General features: G+C 45.8%; 2 protein-coding genes and 1 long non-coding RNA gene across 4 annotated transcripts in view; 1 reads left to right on the top strand and 2 right to left on the bottom strand.

Annotated features, from left to right (window-relative positions):
• Positions 1-681: 681 nt before the first annotated feature.
• Positions 682-8850, bottom strand: LOC116948492 (uncharacterized). Its single transcript, XR_012945900.1, has 2 exons — positions 8489-8850; positions 682-4747 (listed from the first exon to the last, which is right to left on the bottom strand). It is a non-coding gene; the product is annotated as an uncharacterized LOC116948492 (long non-coding RNA).
• Positions 8851-8917: 67 nt separating this feature from the next.
• Positions 8918-20295, top strand: NOP53 (NOP53 ribosome biogenesis factor). The gene is made up of 13 exons (XM_032965218.2): positions 8918-9103; positions 9418-9482; positions 9881-9968; positions 10918-11120; positions 11875-11945; positions 12393-12488; positions 13884-13988; positions 14484-14654; positions 15590-15765; positions 16096-16162; positions 17515-17591; positions 18323-18379; positions 20067-20295. The coding sequence occupies exons 1-13, from the start codon at positions 8952-8954 to the stop codon at positions 20071-20073; spliced, it is 1335 nt and encodes a 444-aa protein (XP_032821109.2). The 5' UTR covers positions 8918-8951; the 3' UTR covers positions 20074-20295.
• Positions 20204-27450, bottom strand: part of PTGR2 (prostaglandin reductase 2) — a 28043-nt gene continuing 20796 nt past the window's right edge. Inside the window, exons 8-11 of one of the 2 annotated variants that reach the window (XM_076071554.1) lie at positions 24523-24610; positions 24088-24127; positions 21741-21835; positions 20204-21639 (exon numbers count right to left, since the gene is read on the bottom strand). In XM_076071554.1, the coding sequence (XP_075927669.1) occupies positions 21768-21835; positions 24088-24127; positions 24523-24610 (196 nt within the window). In that variant the 3' untranslated portion in view covers positions 20204-21639; positions 21741-21767. Of the gene's footprint in view, positions 21836-24087; positions 24128-24522; positions 24611-27450 lie in introns of both variants that reach the window. The other variant, XM_076071555.1, reaches the window with a different exon arrangement.

Genomic DNA, 27450 nt, shown 5'->3' with positions numbered 1-27450 from the left:
TAGAACCAAAGAGTATGCACTGATTACAACCTGATAATCATTGGAGAAGACTTGTTGTGCTGCATGTTTGAAACTTGTAATCATTAAATTGTGTTGGTTGAACATGGAGTGAGAGGACAATTTCTAGTCTGGCACCAGGAATATTGCTGCATTGCTGGTTACCTTGCTGGCCTTCATCTCCCATGAAGTATATCTGAATAAACTTGTGCTCTTCACCAGGCAGTGGTTGAATGGATCCGATTCGATGATAGACTTAGTCTTGAACTTTGAAGGTGGGCATAAATCCTATTCCTTTGTTGCACGATGTTGTATATATTAGGTTTTAAAAATGTGGGAAAAAAATGTGTAAGTTTCTGAAAATATGCAAATTTATGTAATTATGCTAATTATTCATTTATGCTAATTATGCTCTGCTTCATTGCCGAGGCGTATTTCCTATCGTAACAATAAAATGAAGGTGTAATTGTATGAAGTTATGCAAGTGTATGTAATTTATACTAATTAGGCTTGGCTTCGTTGTCTAGAGTTGTTTTTCATCATAATAGAATGATTCTCGCTTTAACTTTTACTGATTATGTTTTAGTGTTTATACCAGGTCTCAAAATTCAGATCTCCCTGCAGGATACAGTTCTTACAATTCAGATTATTATGCATGAACTTAGGAAGGGACCACTAAGACTCTTCTGTGTTAAGCAACTTTAATATCTAAAAAAAAACAACACTCTAATATGCAAACTCTTATGCGAGGAATGTCAACACAGTACTCCTGGAAATGTGCTCCTCCTTGATCCGTACATTTAACCTTCAATGGTTACGTTTGTTAAACTGGGTAAGAGAACAATCGGCTAATTCCTCAGAGTAAAGCAACCATACACGGCGACAGGAAAAAGTCCTTAAAAATGAACGTGACAATATTCATACAAACAGTAATCAAGAAAAATGTGCCGAAGGCAAAAGAAAACATCAATGAAATGTTTTGTAACAATGGTGTGCAGCAGTGTGCCTGCTTGTCTAACAAATGCTTATCAATTGGATAAGAGCTTCAATAAATTCGCAGGCAAGATTCTGTGATCAAAAGAAATATTTTAATACAATAGTATATCTGTGAGTGTGTAGATTCGTAACATGTTTATAAATGTTTTGTTTAATCAATTAATTCATTGGTACAGTTATGCAATTAATGAAAACGAATGACTAAAATACTTCTAAACGACCGTATCCACGTAACTCAATGGGCAGCAATGCTTTTCACGATCAGCTAATATTTAATGCACCCACTTTAGATGACCACCCTTTTTGAAACACAAAAATAACTTTCGGAGCAATCTTATTAGTCCCAATATGTGCGTTGTGTGGGTGTATTGTTTTCGTGCTCCACTTTTTGAGTTAAGTGGTTCCCTGCCAGGTGGTTAGTCGTGTATGCGTGGGCGTGTCATACACATAGCGCTCTCTCTCTCTCTTGGCAGCAGCTCCAGGCCTCTCCGTTACAGGCACGATGCTCATCTTTGAAGGTGCCCGATTGCGCTCGCAGCTCGTCCGCTGATCGCTAGCGCCAATATTTTTAATCGGTTCCGCTGGTTACGTGCTCTCTCTCCTTCTCCGAGCTCTCCTTCGGTGGTGCATGACTGCGCTCGCAGCTCGTCCACTGGTCGCCAGCGCCGACACTCTTGCCCACGTGGTATGTATGGTAATACTGCGGAGTACCAGCTTTTGACGACAGCCTCTCTCAATGACAAAAAAACGAACAAAAGAAAAACTCCGCGACCCGTGGCTTCTGCCGATGCCTGTCATGGGGGCAGATTCCCGGAGCCTGCCACTTGCACAACTAAATTGTGTGTTCTGTGTCCTTGCTTATATCTGAAATTCTCCCCCCTCGGTGGATCTTTCACAAAGGAAACGGGGATCCCTTTGAATTCGCTCTCCTTTGTGGTTACAGCTGCTAGTTGCCCCTCCGAGTAGAGCGAGTGCTTTTTTTCTGCCATAATTAATCTGGAAGCAGGAGGGGGGTGGTTCCTTTTGCCCTTTGTTCAGCTGCGTTCCCCCCTTATCTTCCCTCACAGTTGGGGGTATTACATTTTTCTTGTTGTCTCTCACAAAGAGGGGCGCTGTCTTTTGAAGTGTGTCCTCTTGTCACCATGTTTTCCGTTCACTCTTACGGGTTTAGAGAAAAATAAATATTATTTACCGCCCTTTATCTTAGTATTTTTACAGCACTTCGTCGTGATTTGGAATATCTTCATGGTGTTTGATATATCAAGGGGAGGCGCCCTCCCTGCCTACGTAGTTTATTGCTACCATGTGCTGCTGGAAGACAAAGGCAGTTGGGGAGGCTCTGATTTTATGGAATGCATTTTATCTTGTCGTGTGTGATGGACCTATTTCGCCTTGTATCTCTTCTGAATGACTCTAGGTCTAATACTTCATAATTATGATTTGGTTTATGTTCAACCAAGATTTGTGATCTACCATAGTTGTTGTATTAACCTTTGTTCCCAGTCTGTATGGCCAGGGATCCGTGCTTCTCATTCTCGAGTTGTGAGGGGTGAGGGGTGTATTATTTCACCCTTTTTTGCCCCATGCTACACCCCGATCGATTATTACAACAAAAATATTGGCAGAATTACTCAATATACATTTTGGAAAAGGGGCATATATACAACAACCAAAATAAGTCATTTGAAAGCAAGAATTGTACTTCCTGATGTTGGTCAGAAAATGTTTACAGAAGTATGGCCAGATACCAAGGATTTCAGTGGCTCAGGGGGCGGGGAGGTGCACAAGGCAAAGTTTGACTTTTCCATCACTGCAGCACATTCCCTTGGATTCTCCTTTCCACTTTTTAGTAACGCATTCTTCGCAAGTAATTGATATAGAGCCTAATATCACCATAGACTGATAATAATCGATCTCAGATTGGTAATTTAAAGCTGCTTTGTTCCAGTTCGGGTTATTTCTTCTTGTTCTTGATCCAGCAGCATGATGGAATTGCCTATGACATACCATTTTTTTATTTTGGGGTTCCTCAGCCTGTGCTGCTGCAGTGTATGTGCGGTCCCTGGCTTGTCGAGATGCACGATGTTCAGGGTTTTCTGGAGCCCGTGCTGCTGCAGTGACTGTGCGGTCCCTGGCTTGTCAAGATGCATGATGTTCAGGGTTTTCTTCAGCCCGTGCTGCTGTAGTGACTGTGTGGTCCCTGGCTTGTCAAGATGCACAAAGTTCAGGGTGTTCTTAAATCCGTGCTGCTGCAATGACTGTGCGGTCCCTGGTTTGTCGAGATGCACGATGTTCAAGGTTGTCTTCAGTCCGTGCTGCTGCAGTGTATGTGCGGTCCCCGGCTTATCGGGATGCACAATGTTCTGGGTTGTATTCAGCCCGTGCTGCTGCAGTGACTGTGCGGTCCCTGACTTGTCAAGATGCACGAAGTTCAGGGTGTTCTTCAATCCGTGCTGCTGCAGTGACTGTGCAGTCCCTGGCTTGTCGAGATGCATGATGTTCAGGGTGTTCTTCAATCCGTGCTGCTGCAGTGATTGTGTGGCCCCTGGCTTGTCAAGATGCACAATGTTCAGGGTGTTCTTCAATCCGTGCTGCTGCAGTGACTGTGCGGTTCCTGATTTGTCGAGATGCACGATGTTCAAGGTTGTCTTCAGCCCGTGCGGCTGCAGTGACTGTGCGGTCCCTGGCTTGTCGATATGCACGATGTTCAGGGTTTTATTCAGCCCGTGCTGCTGCAGAGACTGTGCGGTCCCTGGCTTGTCAAGATGCACGAAGTTCAGGGTGTTATTAAATCCGTGCTGCTGCAGTGACTGTGTGGTCCCTGGCTTGTCGATATGCACGATGTTCAGGGTTTTATTCAGCCCGTGCTGCTGCAGAGACTGTGCGGTCTCTGGCTTGTCAAGATGCACCAAGTTCAGGGTGTTATTAAATCCGTGCTGCTGCAGTGACTGTGCGGTCCCTGGCTTGTCGAGATACACGATGTTCAGGGTTTTCTTCAGCCCGTGCTGCTGCAGTGACTGTGCGGTCCCTGGCTTGTCCAGGTGCACGATGTTCAGGGTTTCTTCAGCCCGTGCTGCTCTAGTGACTGTGTGGTCCCTGGCGTGTAGAGATGCATGATGTTCAGGGTTTTCTCCAGCCTGTGCTGCTGCAGTGACTGTGCGGTCCCTGGCTTGTTGATATGCACGTTTTGCTGTAGTTTCCTTAGCCCGTGCTGCTGCAGTGGCTATACGGTCCCTGGCTTGTCGAGATTCACGTTGTGCAGTAGTTTCCTTAGCCCATGCTGCTGCAGTGGCTTCGCGGGCCCTGGCTTTTCGAGTTGCCCGTTGTTCTGGTGTTTCCTCAGCCCGTGCTGCACAACTGCATGTGCAGTCTGTAGCTTGTCTCCATGCACACTGTTTAGGATTTACCTCGGCGAGTGCTTCTGCGGAAGTAACTCTGCAGTCTCTGTCTTGTCTCCATACATGCTGTTCAGGATTTACCTCAGCGTGTGCATCTGCAGAAGTAACAGTACAGTCTGTAGCTTGTCTCCATGCACAATGCTCTTCAGTTTCCTCAGGCCGTGCTGCTGAGGTGCCTTCGTTGTTTGTTAACTGTTGAGAAAGCCGCTGCTCCTCCACTGTCTCTTTTACGCACAATGGCACCATTTTCTTTCTGTGTTTTTTTTTCTGGGAGAGCCTTGATTTTTTTCTTTTTGGCATTTTTCCTCGAAGGAGAAGCTTGCTCCCGTCGCCGCTCAGCAAGCTCGTTTGTGTTTCTAGACAAAAAATTACGTTTTTAGGTAAGATAGCTCGGAGGAAAAATATATTTCACAACTTGTGTTATATAACATGTGCATGAACAAATACTAAGCTATTGTAAAAGCTTAGTATATGAATGGTTTCCAAAAATTGACAACCACTCCCCTCCAAAAATCTTTTTACCCCCCCCCCCCGCAGCCAATTTTAATTTGACTTAAAGCTTTCGTGACTGCAGGAATTCATATCTTGGGTCTTTTGGTAAAGTCACGTAGATAGCTTCTACGTGACTTTACGTATGCAGTAAAACCTTGGATTGCGAGCATAATTTGTTCCGGAAACGTGTTTGTAATCCAAAGCACTCGTATATCAAAGCGCTCGTATCAGTTGTGATCAAGTGACGCTCGGAAGACAAAGCGTATACGTACTACTCGTATTGCAAGACCTCGCTCGTTTATCAAATTAATATTTCTTTAAAATGTTTGCTCGTCTTGCAAAACACTCACAGACCAAGTTACTCGCAATCCAAGGTTTTACTGTATATAACTACACACCCTACATACAATAGTCCGTAGTATCTAGTGACTATAGACATATCTGGCTCTACAGTATAATCTACTGACTCTATTGTCGTATCTGCTGACTCTGTAGTTGTATCTACTGACTGTAGTAGTATCGACTAACTCTATAGTAGTATCGGCTGACTCTATAGCAGTATCTGCTGACTCTATAGCAGTATCTGCTGACTCTATAGCGGTATATACTGACTCTATAGTCGTATCTACTGACTCTGCAACAGTATATACTGATCTTGATTTGAAGCTTTCATGACTGCAGGAATTCATACTCTTTGGTTCTTTTGGTAAAGTCATGTAGATAGAAAAACAATACATCTTTATGGTAACCCCTGCTAGGTATCTTTTGGTATGTACCATCTATATTCTTAGTTTTTTCGGTAAAGTCACTTTGAAGGGAAACAACAACATAATAAAATATATAAAACAATAAAAAAATATGTATTTTATATATATTTTATTATTTTGTTGTTTCCCTTCAACATGACTTTACCGAAAAAACTAAGAATATGAATTACTGCAGTCACGAAAGCTTTAAATAAAAATTTTATGTACCATCTGTTAAGTTGTGCCTGCGGTAGCAGTTACATTGGGGAAGCAAAACGACATGTATATTCTTGGTTCTTTCATGTATATTCTTGGTTCTTTCGGTAAAGTCACGTAGAAGGGAAACAATAAAATAATAAAAATATAAAACAATAAAAATCATGATGATTGCTTGTGTTGCAGTCGAAACGTCGTGAGAATTTTATTGCTTTATATTTTTGTTATTTTATTGTTTCCCCTCTACGTGACTTTACCGAAAGAACCAAGAATATGAATCCCTGCAGTCACGAAAGCTTTAAATCAAAACATGTCTCGGACCTTGTTCGCGAACACAAGGCAGATCTGAAACACGGCAGAACCAATACTTCTGCTGTGGCTGATCCCTGTTTTAATGCTGTGGGCCCACACGAAATAGTTTTTTTCCAAGACCAAAGTACTATGCAAACCTTTGGGCTACCATCAAAGATTTTGATTTAAAGCTTTCGTGACTGCAGTAATTCATATTCTTAGCTCTTTCGGTTTGTTTGTGTTATGGTCGAAACGTCGTGAGAATTTGTATTGTTTTATATATATTTTATTATTTTATTGTTTCCCTTCAACGTGACTTTACCGAAAGAGCTAAGAACATCAAATATTTGTTCATGAAGCCATCCAGACACATAAACACAGACATAACTTCAACCGAGAAGATGGATACAAATTAAGCAATCATTGGAAGGACGTAATCAACAAGGTAAAGTTGTATCTTCTTCCATATTCCCTTCATACCAGCCAATATTAGCCGAGTTGCAGTGCTGAGTTTTAGTTTCAGCCTCCCTGCTTTTCTCTCTTTCACTTGAAGACGATTGCTTGTGTTGCGATCAAAACACCTCTCTCTTCTGCTCGTTCCCTCTTTGGATTTCTCACTCGCTTAGTCTCATGCATTGCCATGGCCCTTACCGAGCTTACATTTACAAGCAAATTTCCGGACCCTAGCCGAACTCAACCCTCACCGAGCTTATATTTACAAGCAAATTTCCGGACCCTAGCCGAACTCGACCCTCACCGAGCTTACATTTACAAGCAAATTTCCGGGACCTAGCCGAACTCGGCCCCCGTTGAGCTTCCCCCAACATTTACAAGCAAATTTCCGGGCCCTAGCCGAACTCGACCCTCACCGAGCTTACATTTACAAGCAAATTTCCGGGCCCTAGCCGAACTCGACCCTTGCCGAGCATCCGCCTCGCTCTAGCCCGATGTGGCACCCCCCCCTCCCCCCTCTCTCGGGTCTATATAATGCCTTGTCTCTGCAGCCTGTTTCTCTCTCTCACCTGAAGACAGATGCTTGTGTTGCGATCAAAACGTCGTGATCTATTATTTTTCTATCCACGTGACTTTACTGAAAGAACCAAATAGTATATACTGACTGTAGTGGTATCTGTTTGTAGTATCTACCGACTCCACGGTAGTATCTACCGGCTCTATAGTAGTATCTACTGACTCTACAGTAGTATCTAAGGCCTATAGTAGTATATAATGAATCTATCGTAGTATCCATTGACTAAAGTAGTATCTTCTGACTCTATAGCGGTATATACTGACTCTATAGTCGTATCTACTGATTCTACAGCAGTATATACTATGGTAGTATGTAATGAATCTTTACTAGTATCTATTGACTAAAGTAGTATCTGACTACAGTGGTAAATATTAACTCTATAATAGTATCTACCGAATCTATAGTAGTATCTACCGACTCTACAGTAGTATCTACCGACTCTATAGTAGTATCTACCGACTCTATAGTAGTAACTACCGACTCTATAGTAGTAACTACCGACTCTAGTAATATCTACCAACTTTACATTAGTATCTACCGACTCTATAGTAGTATCTACCGACTCTATAGTAGTATCTACCGACTCTATAGTAGTATCTACCGACTCTATAATAGCATCTACCGACTCTATAGTGGTATCTACCGACTCTATAGTAGTATCTACTAACTCTACAGTAGTATCTACCGACTCTATAGTAGTATCTACCTTCTCTATAGTAGTATTTACCGACTCTACATTAGTATCTACCGACTCTACAGTAGTATCTACCGACTCTATAATAGTATCTACCGACTCTATAATAGTATCTACCGACTCTATAGTAATATCTACCGACTCTATAATAGTATCTACCGACTCTACAGTAGTATCTACCGACTCTACATTAGTATCTACCGACTCTACATTAGTATCTACCGACTCTACATTAGTATCTACCGACTCTATAATAGTATCTACCGACTCTATAGTAGTATCTACCGACTCTACATTAGTATCTACCGACTCTACAGTAGTATCTACCGACTCTATAGTAGTATCTACCGACTCTACAGTAGTATCTACCGACTCTACAATAGTATCTACCGACTCTATAATAGTATCTACCGACTCTACAATAGTATCTACCGACTCTATAGTAGTATCTCCCGACTCTACAATAGTATCTACCGACTCTACAATAGTATCTACCGACTCTACAATAGTATCTACTGACTCTATAGTATCTACCGACTCTATAATAGTATCTACCGAATCTAAAGTAGCAACTGCACACATTGAGGTGGGGGGGAGAGGATAGGACATCACACTGTTCAGAATTTACCTCAGTGTTGTGCTTCTGTAGTTTGTTTTGCCTTTGTAACGCGAAGAAGCTCCCTCACGTCGCCGCTGGGCCAGCTCGCGTGAGTTTTATTGGGCCGACCGCGAGAAGGCCTTTTCCGCGTACGCAAATTATTCTAAAGTTGCGATTTAATTCGTTTACATTTGACGGGAGGGCAAAAACAATTGGCGCGTTTTCGTCCGGGGGGCTTCGTGCGTTGCACCCGTGTACTTTTGTTGGAACGTAAACCCAACAGTTTGTGAGTTAAAAGCGTTGCAAAGGATACGTGCGGGCAGTCAGACACGACTCCCGTGTTAAACTGATTGAACAAAGACGCTGGAGCCAGAGGGAATCCCTCTGCTCTGGCATTGCGCTCCCCCCCCCCCCCGCCCGTTAGAAGCCCAAGAAACTCGCGGACTCCGTGAGGCCGGAAGTGACGTTGCGTCGTTCTTTCGGGTTGGACAAGATGGCGGAGCAACGTGGCGCCCAAGTGGCCGAGGCGCGGCCGAAGCGGAAAAAGATGAATAAGAACAAGAAGAAGAACTGGGTCAAGTGCAGCGATGTCACGGACGTCGAGGAGTTCCTGGAGGACGTGAGGCTGCAGGAGCGGACCACGGGGTGAGCCCACGAGCGAGTTATGATGCCAGGCCGCGAATGCAAGCCTGCCTTTCTTGGTTTACCCGCCGCCGAGCGCGACTCGATGCCCGCGGAGCTAAGGGCTGCGACTTACCCCCCCCTCCCCCCACACACCACCCCTTGTTTGTGGGATTGAGGCTTCTCAATTAAAACGGGAACCAATTCAGATAATTATGTTATAGATGCTTCCCTATGTAGTGTGATTCAGAATTACCCGGCGCGCGTGTGAATCATCGGCTTAGGTTTTACCGAAGTGACAATCTCGCATCGCCTTGGCCGCGTGTCTCCTTGTACAGGGGGCTGGTGAAAGATCAGCCGGATGCAAGCATTTTCTTCTTCGACACCAAAAATAAATCAAAAGGTACGTTTTCGCCGATAATATAAAAGCATACGCATGCTTGAGTCTCACAAAGGGCTGTAAGCACAAAGTGAAATGTTCACATCAGACACGTAACCCAAACCGCACCAGCTAACCTGTCGCTAACCATAATCACGAGCAAATCAAACTTTAAACTAATCGCACTAACCAGCGAGATCCTAGCACTAGTAATTAAACCGATCAACCAGATACTTAACTCTACACCGCTGACCATATTGTAGACGGTATAACACGTGCATTGAAACTTGTTTTTAAATAGTTCTAGAAATAATTATATCACAAGCCAAACTGTATAACCGCTCCCCATCTTTTGCTGTTTCGTTTTAACTCGAGAACTCGGTCGTTTAAGATTGTATTGACTACCTTTCTTCCCCCAACAGACCGAAATTCGAACAAAGGCCGCCAGGACAGGCCCTTGAAAATCGATCTCATTCTGCAGCCCAGCTCCGGAGTAGACACCCCCCTAAAGTGAGTGTTCCTCGAAATTGAGCTTTAAAACAACGACAGTCCTGTACCTGGTCCAGTGACGTGGAGACGAAGGATTTATAATGTGTGCATGGCTTTGCCACTACCATTATCACCTTGGTTGCCGTGCAAAGCTAAATTGGTTCTCACGATCAGAACGTGGCCCGGCAGTCTATACGTCTAAAATAAGTAATTTGGTCGTGATATTGTGAGTGTGTTAAGAAACATAGTTAATCTTTAAACGAATCGCACTAGTGTATTAATAATGTGTAAAGTGTTATAATGTGTATTAATATATAATAGCGTTATTGTGTATAGGATATGTCTACTTTTGTGAGTGTACATGGTGAGTAATATGTAGTGGTTCGTGTGTGGGGTTAGAATTCTACCATTATGGATTTGTTTCTAGTGCAGCAACAGCAAGTGATATCTCGATATGCCCTATGCACGCATTGTCTATTCAACCTTAAATGAGTGCCTGATGCTTTCTATGAACTTAAGCACTTGCGAGACCGAGGTTTTCAGGCTTGGTGCTCTACAAAATTGGCAGATCATGTGGAAATTCATAGCAGCCAACTACTCTTAAACGCCTGTTTCTAAATGTGGAGGGGAAAACCGGAGGACCCGGAGAAAAATCCATGCAACCACGGGGAGACGGACATGTAATCTCCAAATATACAGCAGCAGGCGTCAGGGTCGAGATCGATCCCACAACCTCCTGGATACCAGGCGAGGTAGTTTACATCTCACCACCGTGGCCTAATACGTGCTGACAGAAAGCACTCCGACCGTCAGTCTCTAACGCCAAATGAGGGACCTTTGCAATTGCAGACATGCATGGTGTATATGTATGTGGGTGTTTTTTTAATCGACAAATTACAATAAAGGAACGAATGCTGCACGCATATGCAAGGGGGAGAGTGGCGTTTGATACGAGCGTGGCGCTGTCCAGCCTGAGCGTGCAGCAAGTCCCTGGCGCACGTCGCGCACGCCGGCGTGTGGCGCGGTGCGAGCGGTACGGGCCCAACTCCGGCGCCGACGCTCGTGCCGAGAGGCTGCTGCTTGCGCGGGCACGTGCAGCGCGGAAGCGAGCCAGCGCCCCGCCTGAGCCAGGGAAGGCCGAGCGCCCATTCTATGACTTGTGGGATAGCAACGGTGAGGCCACAGTCGGGGCTGTTGTTGTCTGACAGCTGTTGCGGCCGGCGATTCTTGTTGTTGCTTTGTTTATACAGCTATATTCCAATTGGTGCTGTTGCGGTAATTTAGTCACGAGGTTTTGAAATGTACATTCAAAACTCAACATTGGGACACCTTTAATGATGTACTCTGTTCACAGTGCTTATAGCATGTCGATCATACTAAAATATTTAATCTTTGGGAACTAAAATATGTGGAATTAGATGCTGAACTAAAGTGTTATATACTTTTTTTCTGCAGTCATTGGTGGCTGAGCAGAGACCATTGACTCCATCGTAAAATTGACAACTTGGTTGAATCGCTTGTGGCTGGGATGCAGATTTGAACCCAGTTTCTCAGCAATTCCTGCTCACTGCTCCATTATAGTATCAGCCCTCTGAGCTACCAAGCCACCTGCACGGCTAGATGTAGTCTGGTTATGTCGAGCATTGAGCAAGACATGCCCAGGTTTAAGATGTTTCAGTATGCACGCAGTGGTTCCAATCACACTACAATGTAATTAACTATATCCATAATTGATTTGTGCATGAAACATTCCATATATTGAATGTACACTCAATTGTTAAACTAAAATTATATGAAACAAGATCGTTGAACTCCTTCAGCACCGTACATAGCCAACCGCGCTAATGGGAGGTGCGGGGGAAGGACAACAAACTAAACACAAAGCAGTTCTAAAGAAATGTCATTGTGATGTCGCCGTGTGGTTCAGGGCCCCTGGGCAAGGAGCTGCAGGGCCAGGATGATTGGTTTCTTGAACAAACCAAGCGCAAACGAGTGAAGGTGAGCCCTGCTCACAGCCTCGCTGTTGGCGCATGCTGCTTGTACGCATTCACCACCTGTACGTACCGCTTTCAAAATTCTCACTGGCACCATATGATGACTCCTGCTACATGCTCATTTCGATACTTATTGATCACTTTCCTGGTATTCCCACCCATGTGGGGTCAGTGTTCTTGGTACTCTTTTTAACCACCCAATTCTTTCCAGGGCTTTACCACATTCACTGCACAATCCTTCATACCCTGACTCAGCACTTGGACCATATGCATGCCTCGGTCGATGGCTGTGTTTAGTGTCATGTGGTTATGGTGTATTAATTTGGTTCTGTTTGTGGTTGTGAATGTTTGTGTAGTTGCTTGTCTGCACGTGTCTGTGGGTTGATGTATTTCTGTTAATGCAGTTGTGTGCTCTCTGCTGGTCGGATCTTGCATGGTTTTTCCTTTACAGCCACACATTCTGATGCTGGAAAAGCCATCTCGTGTCCCAGCTGTAGAAGCTCCCCTACCAGGCCTCTCTTACAACCCCGCCTACGAAGACCACCAGGTGATGCATTGTACTTTAAAACACCTCCTTCTGGCAGGCAGACTAATGCACACTTGCAGGCCCAGGTGGTGCTGAGTCACCTTGTGCCGTATAGAAACAACTCACTGAGGGCTCCCTTTCATCTCACTACCCTGGTGCAGTGGCAAGATGTTTACTCCCTCGCCTGGTAAACAGGAGTGCGTGGGTTCGATTCCGACCCTGCCACCTGTATATTCGGAGTTTGCATATTCTCCCCATGGTCATGTGGATTTTTCCCCGGGTCCTCTGGTTTTTCCCTCCACATGATAAGAGACTTTGTTGAACTATCATTTGTGGCCAGGTTGCTTCTGAAAGAGCTACATATCTCAGTGGATAAAATAATAAATTGTTTAGTTGATAGTTTTAAATGGTTAAGACATACAGTATGTAGTTTGTCATGTGTAAAGCGCTATTGAGATGCCCCTTCCTGGAGGAGGGTATTCAGTGTTTTATTATATACACACATGAAGCATGCATGTTGACAATAAATATATCAATGACCTGGAATCAAATCCAGGTCACCAGTATCTGCACAACTGCTTTCCACACCAAACACACAAAGATTCTCTAAAAAGCCTACATAGACTACTGGCACACTCATGAATATGCAAATACTACCTAACTGATAACCAGATGGTCTCTTTCCTAGCTGCTGGTCAAGATGACACTAGTTAAGAGTTATGAGCTGAGCAACAGTGGGGTATGGTTATAACCCACGTGTGCTACTTTTGGTCCTAGTTAATTTGTTCATGAAGGAGGTTTGAGCTGAATTATTAGTGATAGGGCTATAATATGTTGAGTGGCTGCTGAAAGTCATTGTGAAAAGCCAGTCTTAGATACTTTAAAGGGCGAGGTTAATGAGCTAGGGCAGAGTTGAAGCCTTGTTAGTTGGATCATTATGGCCAGTGTTGACAGCTGATTCACATCCCACCGTACCAGCTGTGCAGTCACTTACCTGACCCCAGTGAACCTTCAAAAGTGCCTCTGCGGTGCCCAATGATGAAAGCCATCCTTGCGCTCCCAGTATTCGTGGCCGCAAGGCCAGAATGTGACGACCCGTGTGGGACCCCGTGCCGGCCTCGTTGGCCGCGCTTGCGGGGCTGAGGGCACCGCACTGTACACCCCCCGCTCCTCCATGGGGCTTGCTTCATTCCACCAGAGCTCAGTTCAATCCCAGGCTTGGTTTGAGTCACAGGGCTCAATTGTTGAGAGACTTTGTGAAACTGGACTCTGCATCTGCGCCAGACAACAGGTGCCTTCTTTGGAAATGTTTAGGACGGACAACATTAATTAAAACCAGCTGACAGTGCGTGTTCTGTGTACGTGTGTTCTGGGTGTGTTTGTGTGTGTGCGCTTGTGGGCATGTGTCGTTCACAGATGCTGCTGTTGGATGCCCATGCGGTGGAGGTGAAAAAGTTGCGTGAGCAGAAGAAGCTGGAACGACGGCTTCGCTTTCCTGCGGGGCAAGAACGGCCCACTCAGGTCTTCACCTGCACCGTCTTACACGATACTGCACCATGGTCCCCTACCCTGCACCATGGTCTCTACACCGCAGCATGCTCCCCTACACTGCACCATAGTCCCCTACACTTCACCATAGTCCCCTACACTGCACCATACCATAGTCCCATACACTGCACCATACCATAGTCCCATATACTGCCCCATGGTCCCCTACACTGCACCATGATCCCCTACACTGCACTATGGCCCTAAGCTACACACTGGACCATGATCCCTACATTGCACTACACCACAGTCCCCTACACTACACCACCATTCTACACCACACACTACCTTCCTACACTGAAGTACTCTACACTTCAACCTCCACTGTAGTTACGGCTCATTCTGCACTGCACACTGCACAACGGTACTCCATGGCCCCATCGCTGCACTTCAATGCTCCACTTTGCACTGCACTCAACTTACATGAATATCGTTGACCCATTCTCGCTGCTTCTGGGCTGCACACAGGCATCTCTGTTCAAAGAGATCTGCGAGGGCCTCTTCGAGGAGTCGGAGGGGGAGGCTGAGAAGGCGGACGTGGAGGAAGGAGGTGCCAAGAAGGTGTCGGTCCGCGCCGTGAGCCGGCTGGACAAGAAGACCCCGCAGCAGCGGCGACGCGAGAAGGCAGCCAAGGATCAGGTGGGAGACAAGCACGTGCTGGGGCACACTGGGACCACGCCAGCATTGCTGAGGATCTCATGGAATTGTTTGCGGGCGTAATATTTCAGGGCGCTGCAGTATAAAATGTGACCTCGTGTATAATTTTAGTCCAGCGTTCTTCATTGCAAGGCCCGCAGCGGGGCCACCGGCGGACCCTTGGTGGCCTTTAGTGCGGCCCCTGTACAATACACAAATGTGAAAACGCCCCCTTGCAGGCGGTGTGGTGGCCCTCTCAATGGTGATGTCTCTTGGCGAAAGTGGCCCAACCTCTGAACATTAGTGAAGAACACCGATTTAGTCGATATGCCTTCTTGACACGCATTCCAATTTCATGAATAATTTCATGAATGAAAACCCCACTGTGATGAGTCCATCATCACGGTGACAAATGGGATGCGAGAGTAACAAGGGAGGATTCCAAGGCGAGGGGCTGACACCGTCGTCCCGAGCTATTTCACCCCTCCTACAACCCATCTGTAGCCATGGAGTCATAGTCTTAACGTTAGACAGGCTTAACAGGCCAGTGAAACCAAATGAGAAAATTCAATGTAATGGAACAACAAAGAGCAAAGGTGCGCTGGATTGACACGGAGACGCAGCGTTCACCCCACGATGCACACGTGAAGCCTCGCCGCACATCGCAGCGCACAGCAACTCACTGCGATGGCCCACACGACCACTCCCCTTACGCCACAACCGTCACACGCGATCACTCGCTGTGATGCGTCTTGTCGCAAGCGACCACTTGTCGTGCCGCGACGAGCGATGCGATTTCCCTTGGCGCCCTTTGGTGGGTCGTGACATGCAGCCGATTATCCACGCCGTGCTGCGTGACGTTTGCCCGTGTGTGACCCTCTTTAACGTGTAACGTCTTGTTTTCCCTCCCGCCCACTACCGCCCCCCGACGCGTGCAGGAGCGGCGCCGCAAAGCTGAGAAGGTGGCGCGGGTACGGGGGTTGGAGGCGCAGCAGCTGCGCAGGGTGCGCAAGGAGGTGCACGCCCGGCAAGCGGAGCTGGCCCGGCGTAAGCTGCACCGCCAGGAGAAGCGGTTGCGGAACATCAACAAGCCCAAGAGGCTGGGACGTCTCAAGTGAGCAAAAATAAAGATCCTCCCCCACTCCCCCCTGTAGCCTTAACAGACTGTTGAGGCAAGTGCTGTTCACGAGCAGCGCCTGTGAAGGCCGGCATGGCTACGCATGGGGGTGGGTGGCCAGCACCATGCCCGGCACAGAGACGCACACACACACACGTCAGGGACATGGGTGCGATTCTCCATGCGGCATGAGTAACAGCATTCCTATGCTCTTTTAAAGTACTCTATTAACCAGAAGGAAGCTTCTGCTCTTTTCAGTATACACTGTTTGATGCGAGGAGTTTCATGGCAGGACGCTAAGCGGATGTGTGTGCACTTGTGCTGCAGATATGCGGAACCCGATGTGGACTTGAAACTGAGCGACGAACTCGTTGGCACGCTGCGTGAGCTCAAGGTAACGCGGTTATACGCGCACTGCATGCTTAAGCATGTACTGTATATACATGTGCAAACTCGGATGCGTGTATTCGCATGCTTGTGTGAACGTCTGCGCATGCTCTTGCACAAGCTGTGTGTATGATCGTGCGTGTGTATGCTTGCCAATGCGTGCCTGCTTATTACGTGTATGTATGTATGCATAAGTGTTGTTCCTCCACTTGAATGGGTATCCTCAACATGTTTTAATGGAATTGGCTGGTCAAAGTCATTGAGGCTTTCCTGGATGTAAAGGGCACTGGGCCAGCTCGCACACAAACATACGGAAGCATGCGTGTTTGTATGCTTAAATTTTAGTAGACGTGTTTGCATGATTACATGTGTGTAGGCCCTCCCATGTGATTACGCATGTTTGCTTTGTGTGTGTGCGCATGTGCCTGTTATATTGTACGTGTGCTTGTTACCACATTTTGCATTGTCCATGTAGGCATTAATGCACTGGGAGAACATGATACAAACGGCAGTAATGTTCATTCATTGTTTGTCTACCCTCGTCGCAATTTGTATTCTTGCATTGAAACAAATAGATTTCTCTTCTGGACAGTTATCGAATTGATCATTTGTGATACGAATCTGGCTCACCATTGGCTTGCAGTTGGATATAACTTCGCAAGGTTTTACGTTTTCCCAGCAGACATTACCAGACGACAGAACCAATCTACTCCGTGTAAACTGGCTTCGGACACCTTTAGACCTTGTTGTCCTGCCTTAACGAGCCATGGGGTGGTCACTCAGCACTCACCCTTAGAGGCCACTCGCTAGTGGTGGAAACTCCACAATCCCAAAATGGTGGTGAATCGTGAAGTGCTACTCGATTTATATCATATCCCTCGAGGGGTGATTAGTCCGAGTTTACCCTTGACCAGGATTTGAACTTGGAAATCATCCACTTGGAAGACCGAGCACTCTATAACCACAATCCCACCAAGGCTGGTGGTTTGCTTTGTGATGAAAGGAAATATTGTAAGAGGGGGCTTTCCAGTGATAATTATAGTGTCATTTAACACTTTACGCGTGGAATTATGCAGCAAATTATTATGCCCGTGATACATGATTCCATTCGTGAGCTAGTAATCCATTCTTTACGATTCATACAAATTATTTGGCAACGTAACATTTAGAGGAATGGAATAGAACAGAACTTTAAAACAGAGACCCTAAGGGATTGATAGAAACTTGCAAAAAATTATCGATCCTTGAACCATCACCCCCAAAGTCATGACAACTACATTGAACCACTTCAGGGTTGGATTGTTGTTGAGTTGTTGCTTTGCCTACAAGTCTTGTTTTCCCACCTCTTGACTCCCTTAGCCTGAGGGCAGCCTGCTGATGGATCGATTCAAGAGCCTTCACAAGCGGAACATGCTGGAGCCCAGAGAGAGAGCCAAGTGAGTGGTCGCTCAAGCATAGCAGTGACAAAGCAGTAGCAGCAGTCACTGTCACTGGGTCCCATTGTGGTGGCATCACCATGTCCCCTGGGCCAAGCTCAGACATCATCTAAGGCCACTCGGAGCAGCATTGTGTACATTCATGCGGACACACGTACACACGTACACACGTAGTAGTCCACAGTCTATGTATGCACTTTGCTTCTAGGCATACAGCATGGACGTTATATCCGGTACCCTTTTTGCCGGTATCAAGACTCTCAAAAATAAAAGGCTTTACCCTCTGGCAATAATACAGGAGTTGTCCTAAGATGTTCAAACACCAAACAGACACCTATTACATGAACCACACATTCTTGTGGTGAAAAATGCAAACAAATATGCTTTGATAATGTATGCATTGGCCTTAGCTGATTGTCCTACACCAGAAATAGCCTCTTTTATGGCTTTCTCACCAGTTTTAATCACAGCATCACCTGGCTTGGGTAAAGGATTGAAAGCGTTCCATAAATCTCTTGTATTATTGCTTTCGTAGTGAAACATGCATACGCTCACCCATGCAACCTTCACACGAGTGCAAGCTTATTGCAAATCACTGGTGCAAGCGGGACACCACATTCAGCTTCCCTGCCATGCGTATTTGCAACACTTGCCGACTCTGTTGTTTGAAGTGTAAACCTTCATTTGCGTGCCTACGTTGACATCTATACACGCATATCCTTCCGTCCCAGGTTCAAGAGGAAACACAAAGTGAAGTACCAGGAGAAGAGAGCCTTCCGAGAGATCACGTACGTATGCACGCATTCATCTGTCAAAATATTTAAACTATTACTATCAACTATTTTGTGTTCTACCAGGTAAGGCCCACTGAGCTATGTAGCTCTTTTTCATAAGCGACCTGGCCACAAAATGATAGCTCAACGAAGTGGCTTGTCGCGTGGAAAAATGTAATAGACAAATTCTCTAAATGCGTGTTTATTATAAATGTGGAGGGAAAAACCGTAGGACCCTGAGAAAGAGCCACGTGACCACGGGGAGAGACGTGGAAACTCCAAATATGTAGGTGTCAGTGTTGGGATCGAACTCACGACCTCCTGTATACCAGGCGAGGTAGTTAACATCTTGCCACCGTGGTGTATCTATCACTAAATTCCGTGGTGTATCTACCATTCACTAAAACACTGAAGAGAGCGCGTTAAAGCAGAGGCTGCGAGGCACATAGCGATGCATCATTTGTTTAAAATCGGTTATGTCACCAGCACTATGTTAACCTTTCATTCCCCCAATATTTGTAGGTGACTATTGTATGTCATACTTTTTGATTTTGCACAAGTGTACAATTGTAAATAAAGAAATATACGGCTCTAAATTTAGATACATTTGTTATGTAATGAAAACTTTTATGTAATAAATTTCGTTTCCCAACACGATTGACTTTGTATAACAGTCTGCCCCTCACCATGTTTTTGTTGCTGGGACCACCCCCGATTCCTACAATCGATACAGTGAATCATGTACCTGAGAACCATTTACGCTTCATGCAAGCGATATAACGTGTAGTCAAGTGGAATGAACATTACTGCACAATCGTGACAGAAAAACACACGAGGAACATTACAAAGGAAGACGGTAAATCGAGACGGAAAGAACCGGCGTTGAACCGGGTTCACCAGGTAGGGTGAATCTCGCCGTGCCTAATGTCCACCGCCAAGTCCAGTGTGGGCTCCAGCGTGGATGCAGCCGTACCTTTTTGTTGTTTTTTTTTCCCGGATTTTTCTGTTTGCGCAAAGTTACTTAAAGATGTTTTCTTGTTCATGTTTTTTTTTATTTGTTGCGGTGGCACCCTATTCAAGAGCCGAATGGCTCACAGGGCTATACCAAATAAATGAAACTGAAGCCTTTTTGGTAGTGCAAATGGCACCAACCTGACAATTGTGGACAGCCTTGGAAAGCACGCATGACCCCTTGTTGCTGCCGATGTTGGCCCAAGTGTGCGAGTGGGTAGCAGCTCGCTAGGCATGCTCTGATGAAAGTAAATTCTTATGCCAATGATAGATGTCAAATTGTTCTTAAAAGTTACCTATTTAATTTACATTGATAATATTCTTTCCGGCCAATGGAATGAATGAGACGCGGTACAAGTGAGACATTGAATGAAGCCATTCACAATTCCAATGAGATGTTATAAGTGTCCTAAGCTTCCCATCGGCAGACTCAGCCTTAAATAATAAATACCGGTTTTGGTATTATATTCATAAGCATTCAATGGTCATGGGCATGATGCTGACCACAAAATCAGCCCCTTGTGGTGCTGGCTTAACAGGGGCTCTCAAAGGGCACTTGCCACGACATTGACTAAGACTCAACAGGGACCTCTCTTGCGTGTGTGGTAATTGTTGGATGCTGTGTGCATCTGGTTCTCGTGCCTCAATTCGGAAGACTAAATTGAATGTTTTTCTGCCCCCTTGTGTGCAGGCTATAAAGACCACACTTTACCAAGTTTCAGCAGTCAACCCCAGCGCTGTACAGGCATCAATCCGTAATTAATTCAACATTACAACAAAGAAGTTGATAGACTCAAAAGACCGGCACAGATAACAGCCCAACACAAATTTGTACAACGTGTAACATTTTGTGTTTAATGTATATTCTCAAAACTATTCCATCAACGGCTCGGCAATAAAATGCGTTTTATATGCCTATGTAGTGGGTGGTGCAGAGTGGTTTGCACGTCATTGTTTCGGTCATTTATTTGATTATTTCGGATTGCTATTTCAAGAGCAGAAACCGAGTGCGTAAAGAGTGGGGGGGGGGAAAGGTCAAATATGTTAGATGGCTAGCAACTACCCATAATGTTTAATCATTTACGAGACGACTGCAGTAGTGTGAAATCTGCTGTGGTAATAGTCAGGGCTCATCTTAGCCCATTAACTCTCTCACTACCATTTTGTTGGCAGTCAAGTGGTTGTCCAGTGGAGACACTGGCCCCAGCCATAACCGAGTTTGAATTTCCATCCACGGTTCAAAGCCACCGATGGATGCACTACACCAGGGAGACACTTTGATTTAAAACTTTGCTGTGCCTTGATGAAAAAAAGAGGCACTTTTAAACTCTTTAGGAGCATGAAGACCTTTTTATTATTGTCCTATGAGATATTTGGCCAATTCTTACATTAGATATACAAGTGGAAAAAGAGCCTGGAGAAATGTTTATATAAACTTGGAGAAATATATGCAAACGCAATAATGCTCCGTGAAAACCTATTTGGGTGTAGTGCCACCTCGAGGCACCATCTCATTACATAGAAAGTGGCTATAAATAACAACAATCATCATCATCCTTGTGTGAGCCACCAAACTGACCGTTGAAATTGATGATGACCAGCAGTTCAATACTACCACATCAAGCTGCAGTACCAACAATTAGTTCACAAGGCAATAGCTGCAAGCTACAAGCAAGACACAGCTTTCTGCCTGCAGGGTTCCAATTATGGATCGGTGATCCACCATGAACGTTTACATGGCAGATGGCGTGACAGCCAATTTATTAATTCTCACAAACTATAAGAGGGGATGAAAGTGCTACAATCGTTACGCGTACTAATGCATGTAACAACGCCATGCAACTTCAATTTGGGGATGCGATTCAATTTAAGAATCGATTTTGCCACTGATTTGTCAAATTAGAACGCTTGAATAATCGATTGCCACAAGTGCAATTCTTAGCACACATTGCGAGCATAATTACCCATTTCTATTTGACTCAATACACTGCCACATGACCAATGCGTAGGCACTGTGACGTTGATGCTCAACAATCCCATTGTGGCTTGCCTGTACTCCACTACGCTAAAGCTTCTCTACAGAGGGGGCCTCCCTTTGTTTCTACAAAAAAACCGAGCGAAACCGCCTGTTCTGCAAGTGGCGGTGCTCTTTGCCCACACAATGGCCTACCGTTGGCAAAACATTTTTTTTGAAACCATTGGGCAGCGTGCCATTGACTACCGCACGATGTGATGCTGCGTGTGCCCCGGACAAGCCAGACATATCTTGACTTGGATACGGGGTTCGGCTTGCGCTGGCAGATCGCGCGGCCACGGTTGCACCAGCCCCCCCCCCCCCCCGCCGTTCCTGCCACCCTCGTGCTGTCCAGTAGGGCTGTGGCAGGGGGCACCGTTACAGGGGGCTCACGAGCACCAGCTGCTTGCCAATGTTGCCGCCCTGCATCATGGACACGAAGGCAGCTGCGGGCAGGGGGCGAGGACACAACGTGCATTGTACGACGACCCATCGGGCAACGACGCAGCCAGTGCCAACCTTGCAATGCATACTGGCTTGATGCATACCGTGGCCATGGTCACAGTTATGGCTCCGACCAAGTTATAAGATGGGCTGCGGTCACACTACGATTATACGGTAGTCAAGACATCCTGGATTTTCCTGACGCAAACTACACCGTGTTAAATATGCTTGTGAGAATTGCTATAACTCACCGGTGTGAGTTTAAACGTTAATTGGTGCGTTGTTAAACGCTAGTACACCATGCGGCAATTTGTTTGGCTTTGTCGAGTGGTGGAGGGTCTTGCGGCAAATTTAGCCAAATTGATCTGGCCTGACCCAGAACCAATTATGTACGAGTCATAATATTTCCTTTGGAAACCTACGTCTTAAGTTATGTACAGAACCTGAAGCTAAATGGTGTATTGAGACATCTGTTCTACATGCTGTAGAGCCACCGTTTTCATGTTTTTGTATGTTGAACCTCTTTCACACCATGCGTAGCCAACCGTGCCAATCGGAGGTGCAGGGGAATGACCACAAACTAAACACAAAAAGCAGCTCTAAAGAAACGAGCTTGTCAACTAGATTTAAAAGTGCATAGCTCCAGTGACTTCCCTAATATCGGAAGGAAGAGCAGAAGGACATCTGAATGCGTGCGATGCAGTGACCGTCTTTGTTCGAGTTTGCGCGATGGTTTATGCTCCTTAACGAGATCACAAAACTAATGTAAGTAACATCTATTATGGATTAAGAGTAGTCGGGCAATGAGTGTGCCGCTTTTACACAACTCGGTTCCTTTTGTAAACATCTGTAAGGCTGATCCCTCTTCTACCGTTTCAGTTTTTTTTTAATCGTGCATTTCATACACACACACAATGGTGTCACCGGAAGTTTCACCACCCCGAGCCAGTGGTAAAACTTCCACATTCCAATGGCAAGGGTCATTTCCCGAGGACAACCGCTGTCGAGTTGCCACAGATTGGTACTCGTTAAGCCCAACCCCAGGTGGATTGTGGACTACACGCAGTCGAAACTTTCTGAACATGCTCGCCGATGTTAGCACTTGGACAAAGTTCCAAGCAAATGACAAGTGGCTGTTTCACGCCGCGCTGTGTTGTCAAACTAAAAACTGCATGGGTTTGGAAGCGGTTGAATCGGTAACCAAGATTTGTTTAACGCATCGGCTTTCGCAACCAGTATTATTCATAATAAAGGTTTTTGGGTTAGATCGCATTTTTATAAATTTCACAACCCTCCACTACCCGATATGGCTAGTCAGTAAAAAAAAGTGTTACGTTGACAAAAGACAAATAGTTCACTACTTTAGCCTACCGGTGTGTTGAGTGAATCCACAACATTTACAATTTGAGTACGACGTTGCGCTGGAAATTAAATCCTTGCATCTTCGGGCGATTTGCCAGAATTGTGAAGCCATCCACCTGCTTCCGGTCTTAAATAGTGCAGGATGACATCATTGTTGAGCCCCAACAAATTGTAAATGTTGTGGATTCACTCTTCAACACACCAGTGGGCTAAAGTAGTCTATTTGTCTTTTGTCATCGTAACACATTTTTTACTGATTGGCCATGTTGGATGGTGGAAGGTTGTGACACATTTATAAATAACGCGATCTAACCCAAAAACTTTAATTATGAACCAAGATTTGGTTAAATGTTCAGTCTTGTATAAGTCAGGCAGGTTCAATCGGTCATCTCGGCCACTCCAATTGATGGTACCACACTTTTCCATTGCTTCCTAATGCTAGGTTCATTAGCCACCGCGGGAGTTAACACTTCGTCTCCCAGGACTGCTCCGATCAACACTGCCACTTTGCCGACGGTAACTGACCTATGGGTGCCACTCCAGGGCTGTGGTATTAACAATACTGCTGTTGATGCCCCACACACACACCTCATCTCGCAAACATTTCATTAGCTGAGATCCTCTACCGTGACCTCTGGGCTGCTGATCACTGCACAATTCCCATGCTAGTAATCTGCACTCCGTCTGTAACAACAAAACCCCACCCCCTTTCCTGCTTACATCGGCATTATTTGTTAAAACTTCCAAGCTGCCTGACCTACCTTGCCATAAAGGGCACAGCGTCTCAAGATTCATGACCGCACCTTTTTAACTTGGCTGCAAGAGGGAACCGTTGCTACTATCAACACGCCTAATCATGTACTGTCACTTGTGTCTTAAACTCAATCCTTACCTCCAACGTTTTCTATCCCGTCCATGATTGTCTCTTTCACCTGTCAACGGAAGGTAACGGAAGCAGCTGTTAATCATTTCACGTTGCACCATTCACGGCTTTCCAAGCACAGTATGGATGCAGCTCCAATCTGTCCACCAATATCCAGGCGTACGTGGGCACAGGATTTATACATTTGGATGAGAAGCGTTCCATTGAAGTGACTCGAGGTGTGACTTCGTGGCCTCGATGTCTCTTCCCCGCACCTCCGATTAGCGCGGTTGGCTACGTACGGTGCGAATAAAGTTAAGCGTACACGCATACATACCCGTTTCCACACAACACCAGGAGGCTCTGCCGTTCCGCGCGGAGATTTTCATCGCCTCCGATAACGTCCCTCCCGATAGCGCAGCTGGCATGTCAAACTCGTTCTGCTTTAGTGCGAGTAATAGTCACCTTGAGCTGACCGCTCTGTACCCAGCTGGCGAGCTGCTGCAGACCCTCAGCGTGCTTGTCCGGGTAGTTGAGCACGAGGAAGCGGTCCCTGGATACAAACACGGACGTGCGTTAGACTCCGATCCCAGTGCGCGAGATGGCCGTGTGGTGCGGGGCTCAGAGCTTGTGAGCCAGCAACCGGCTCCGTATGGGTTCCAGTCCAGACAGCCGCCTGTCATAAAACCATGGTCGTGCGTGTAAGTGGAACGTTGATAGTCTCGGCTCAATGACCAACAATATTTATACTGGAGGAATCTGATGAGCTATAAAGCTCTTTTTCACATATATCCAGTAGGGGCGTGGGGAGAACGTTACAACAGCAAACAATACAAAAACATGATGGTCGTGCAAATTACAAGGAAGATAAATCGCCCAAACACATACAAATACAATCTAAAACCATCCCCATTCTGTCAAGCAAAACCAATCATTGCAACGAGAAACTGTCAACTTAATTTGGTGTTTCACTTCGGTGTGGCTCATTTTAGCCGAGACCTAAAATATCTGATCCATTAAAATGTGACAAAAGACTTCATGCAGGGCATATTAAAGATGGCCCTCGAGCGTGGATGAAGAGACATTGAAATTACTTTAGATAGAGCTCTCCAGTGTATTTCAGGGCTCTTGTTTAGTGATGTAGCTGCCAGAGTTTGTACGTTGATTGTCACTGGAAGGGCTGCACTGCTCTAGCTGCTCGAGTTTTCAATCGTGACAGTAGACGTTATGGCCTAGTGGCAGCACGTTCCCCGCTTGTTGCGGATGATGGCGGTTCCAATCCAGCGGCCGCTCCGATTGTTACTGCCGGGTGTAGTGAACCATAAAGCAGTTGGTAAAAACCTAGTTTTACAATGCACACATTTTTATTAGCACCTAAAATGAGACAATACATTCTTTGACCACATTTAAACAAATTTGATGTGCTGAATAAAAGTGGGTGGCTTGCAGAAAGAATATTAAACATATCAAAAGGAAACCACCGACTTTTATTCAGTACATCAAATTTTATATATTTTGGGGTAAAAATATTTTTGTTTCTAGTTTTGAGTGGATATAAAAGTGTGCGCATTGAAAAACCTGATTTTTGTACCTGATTTGTATAAATGTTTGTAGTGTTTTAAATTTCAATTATTTTTAAAAAAAGATCGGCAGGACCTGGACCAGTTCTCTAAAAATATTAACAGTCAAAAGATTTGAAAGACTAATAAACAGACAGCAGAGCAAGTTAAATAAAAGTGTGTAAAATAAAAAAAAAATATGACACGGCGTCCATTCCACAATGGACGTTATAGATCCCCCCACACACTTTTATTTAACTTGCTCTGCTGTGGAGCGGACGTTAAAGATCCCCCTACTCGCAAGAGTAGGCCATTACTTGCCAGCGTCATGGTCCAAATTTGAAAAGTTACCCACAAGTTAATTCTAGATTTGAAGCTTTCGTGACTGCAAGGATCCATACTCTTTGGTTCTATTCGGTAAAGCCACGTAAGTAAAAAAATAAAATATAAAAATAAAAATCACGACATTTCGGCCACAACACAAGTGGCCTTCATCAGGTGAAGGGACCGGACTGTCCAGAGGACAGCGTTGGAATGAAAAAAGCCAAGCCCAGGTCGCGTCTATTAAGCTGTGGACGCGACCTGGGTTTGGCTGTTTTCACTCCAACGCTGTCCTCTGGACAGTCCGGTCCCTTCACCTGATGAAGGCCACTAGTGTTGTTGCCTGAAACGTCGTGATTTTTATTTTTAATGGGGTTTTTTTTTACCTACGTGACTTTACCGAATAGAACCAAAGAGTACCCACAAGTTACTTGATTGGAATAATACGGAGCAATCACAGCCACCCCCCCCCCCCCCCCCCCCGCAAAGACTTGTCAGGATCCTCCTGAAAAAAGAGTCACAAGACGGAGGATATCCTGGGTAAACAAAGCGTAATTAATTCAGCACAATTGGGACAGTGTGGGGTGAGTGGAAACGACAGTACAATTGCAAGTAATCGCGTGTGTTCCTGATTCATAAAGTGAGTAATCGTGTCATGAAAACTGCAGCCACTTTGGATTCTGCGTGCACGATGAAGGCCACAGAGGACGAGTTTTGTCACGAAAGAGGGAGTCACGAGACTTGATTGCACTGCAGAGGAGTGAATCATGCCATGCTTAGTACTGGTAGGAACCTCTGGTTACACCAGCCCACAGGGGATTATTGTGTTCGTCCGTCGTGCATCCAAAAATGGGAGGGGTGGGGCTGGGTGGAGAGGGGAGGGGCTGGGTGGGGAGGGGCTGAGTGGGGAGGGTGGGGCTGGGTGGGGGGTGGGGCTGGGTGGGGAGGGGCTGGTCACCCCGTGGTGCCCTTATAAAACTCAACGTTTAACCTACTCACGCTGGTCTGTGCCCGCCCTCGCAGTTGGTCATTTGCGGAATACACCACGTGGTGGTGCCGCCGTTGACCCTGGCCATTGACCGAGCAACCCAACGTTCCTACCAGCTCCCTCCGCAGGAATGTGTTTACGTACGCACTCATCGCATGCACGTATCCCGCACTACATAAGCGTACGCGCCACGTTAGATGCGGCGTAGCAAAAGCCAAAGGTGAGCCTCTCCCTGCTCGAGCAATAGAGTGGCAGTAACCCCCATTGGTGGTGCTCGGTCAGTGGTGAAAATTATACATTACAATGTCGGGGGGGGGGGCATGTATGTATTAAAGGATTATGTGGATGAATGCATACCTCTGCAGGTGTGTGTATGTAGGGCACCCCTCCTACACATAGCCTTGCCACGAGTTTGTGTGCCCATGTGCGCGTGCATACATGCGCGTGCCTGTTAGTGTGCGCCCGTGTCTGCCCATATGCTGCCACAGTGGGGAGCACAGGTGGTGCATATGCCAGTCATCTCAG

This window comes from Petromyzon marinus, chromosome 33 (genome assembly GCF_048934315.1).
Source record: "Petromyzon marinus isolate PM22_M1 ecotype Great Lakes invasive population chromosome 33, UKy_Petmar_22M1.pri1.0, whole genome shotgun sequence".
Taxonomy (NCBI): domain Eukaryota; kingdom Metazoa; phylum Chordata; class Hyperoartia; order Petromyzontiformes; family Petromyzontidae; genus Petromyzon; species Petromyzon marinus.
The sequence above is the reverse complement of the archived record's forward strand: the minus strand, read 5'-3'. Positions and strand labels throughout refer to the sequence as shown.

Excerpts from the sequence above, each read along its gene's own strand:
- NOP53 (XM_032965218.2), top strand. The coding sequence starts at position 8,952 with ATGGCGGAGCAACGTGGCGCCCAAGTGGCCGAGGCGCGGCCGAAGCGG. Across the intron at positions 9,104-9,417 it reads CTGCAGGAGCGGACCACGGG|GGGGCTGGTGAAAGATCAGC; the intron begins GTGAGCCCACGA and ends CTCCTTGTACAG. Across the intron at positions 11,121-11,874 it reads TGACTTGTGGGATAGCAACG|GGCCCCTGGGCAAGGAGCTG; the intron begins GTGAGGCCACAG and ends CGTGTGGTTCAG.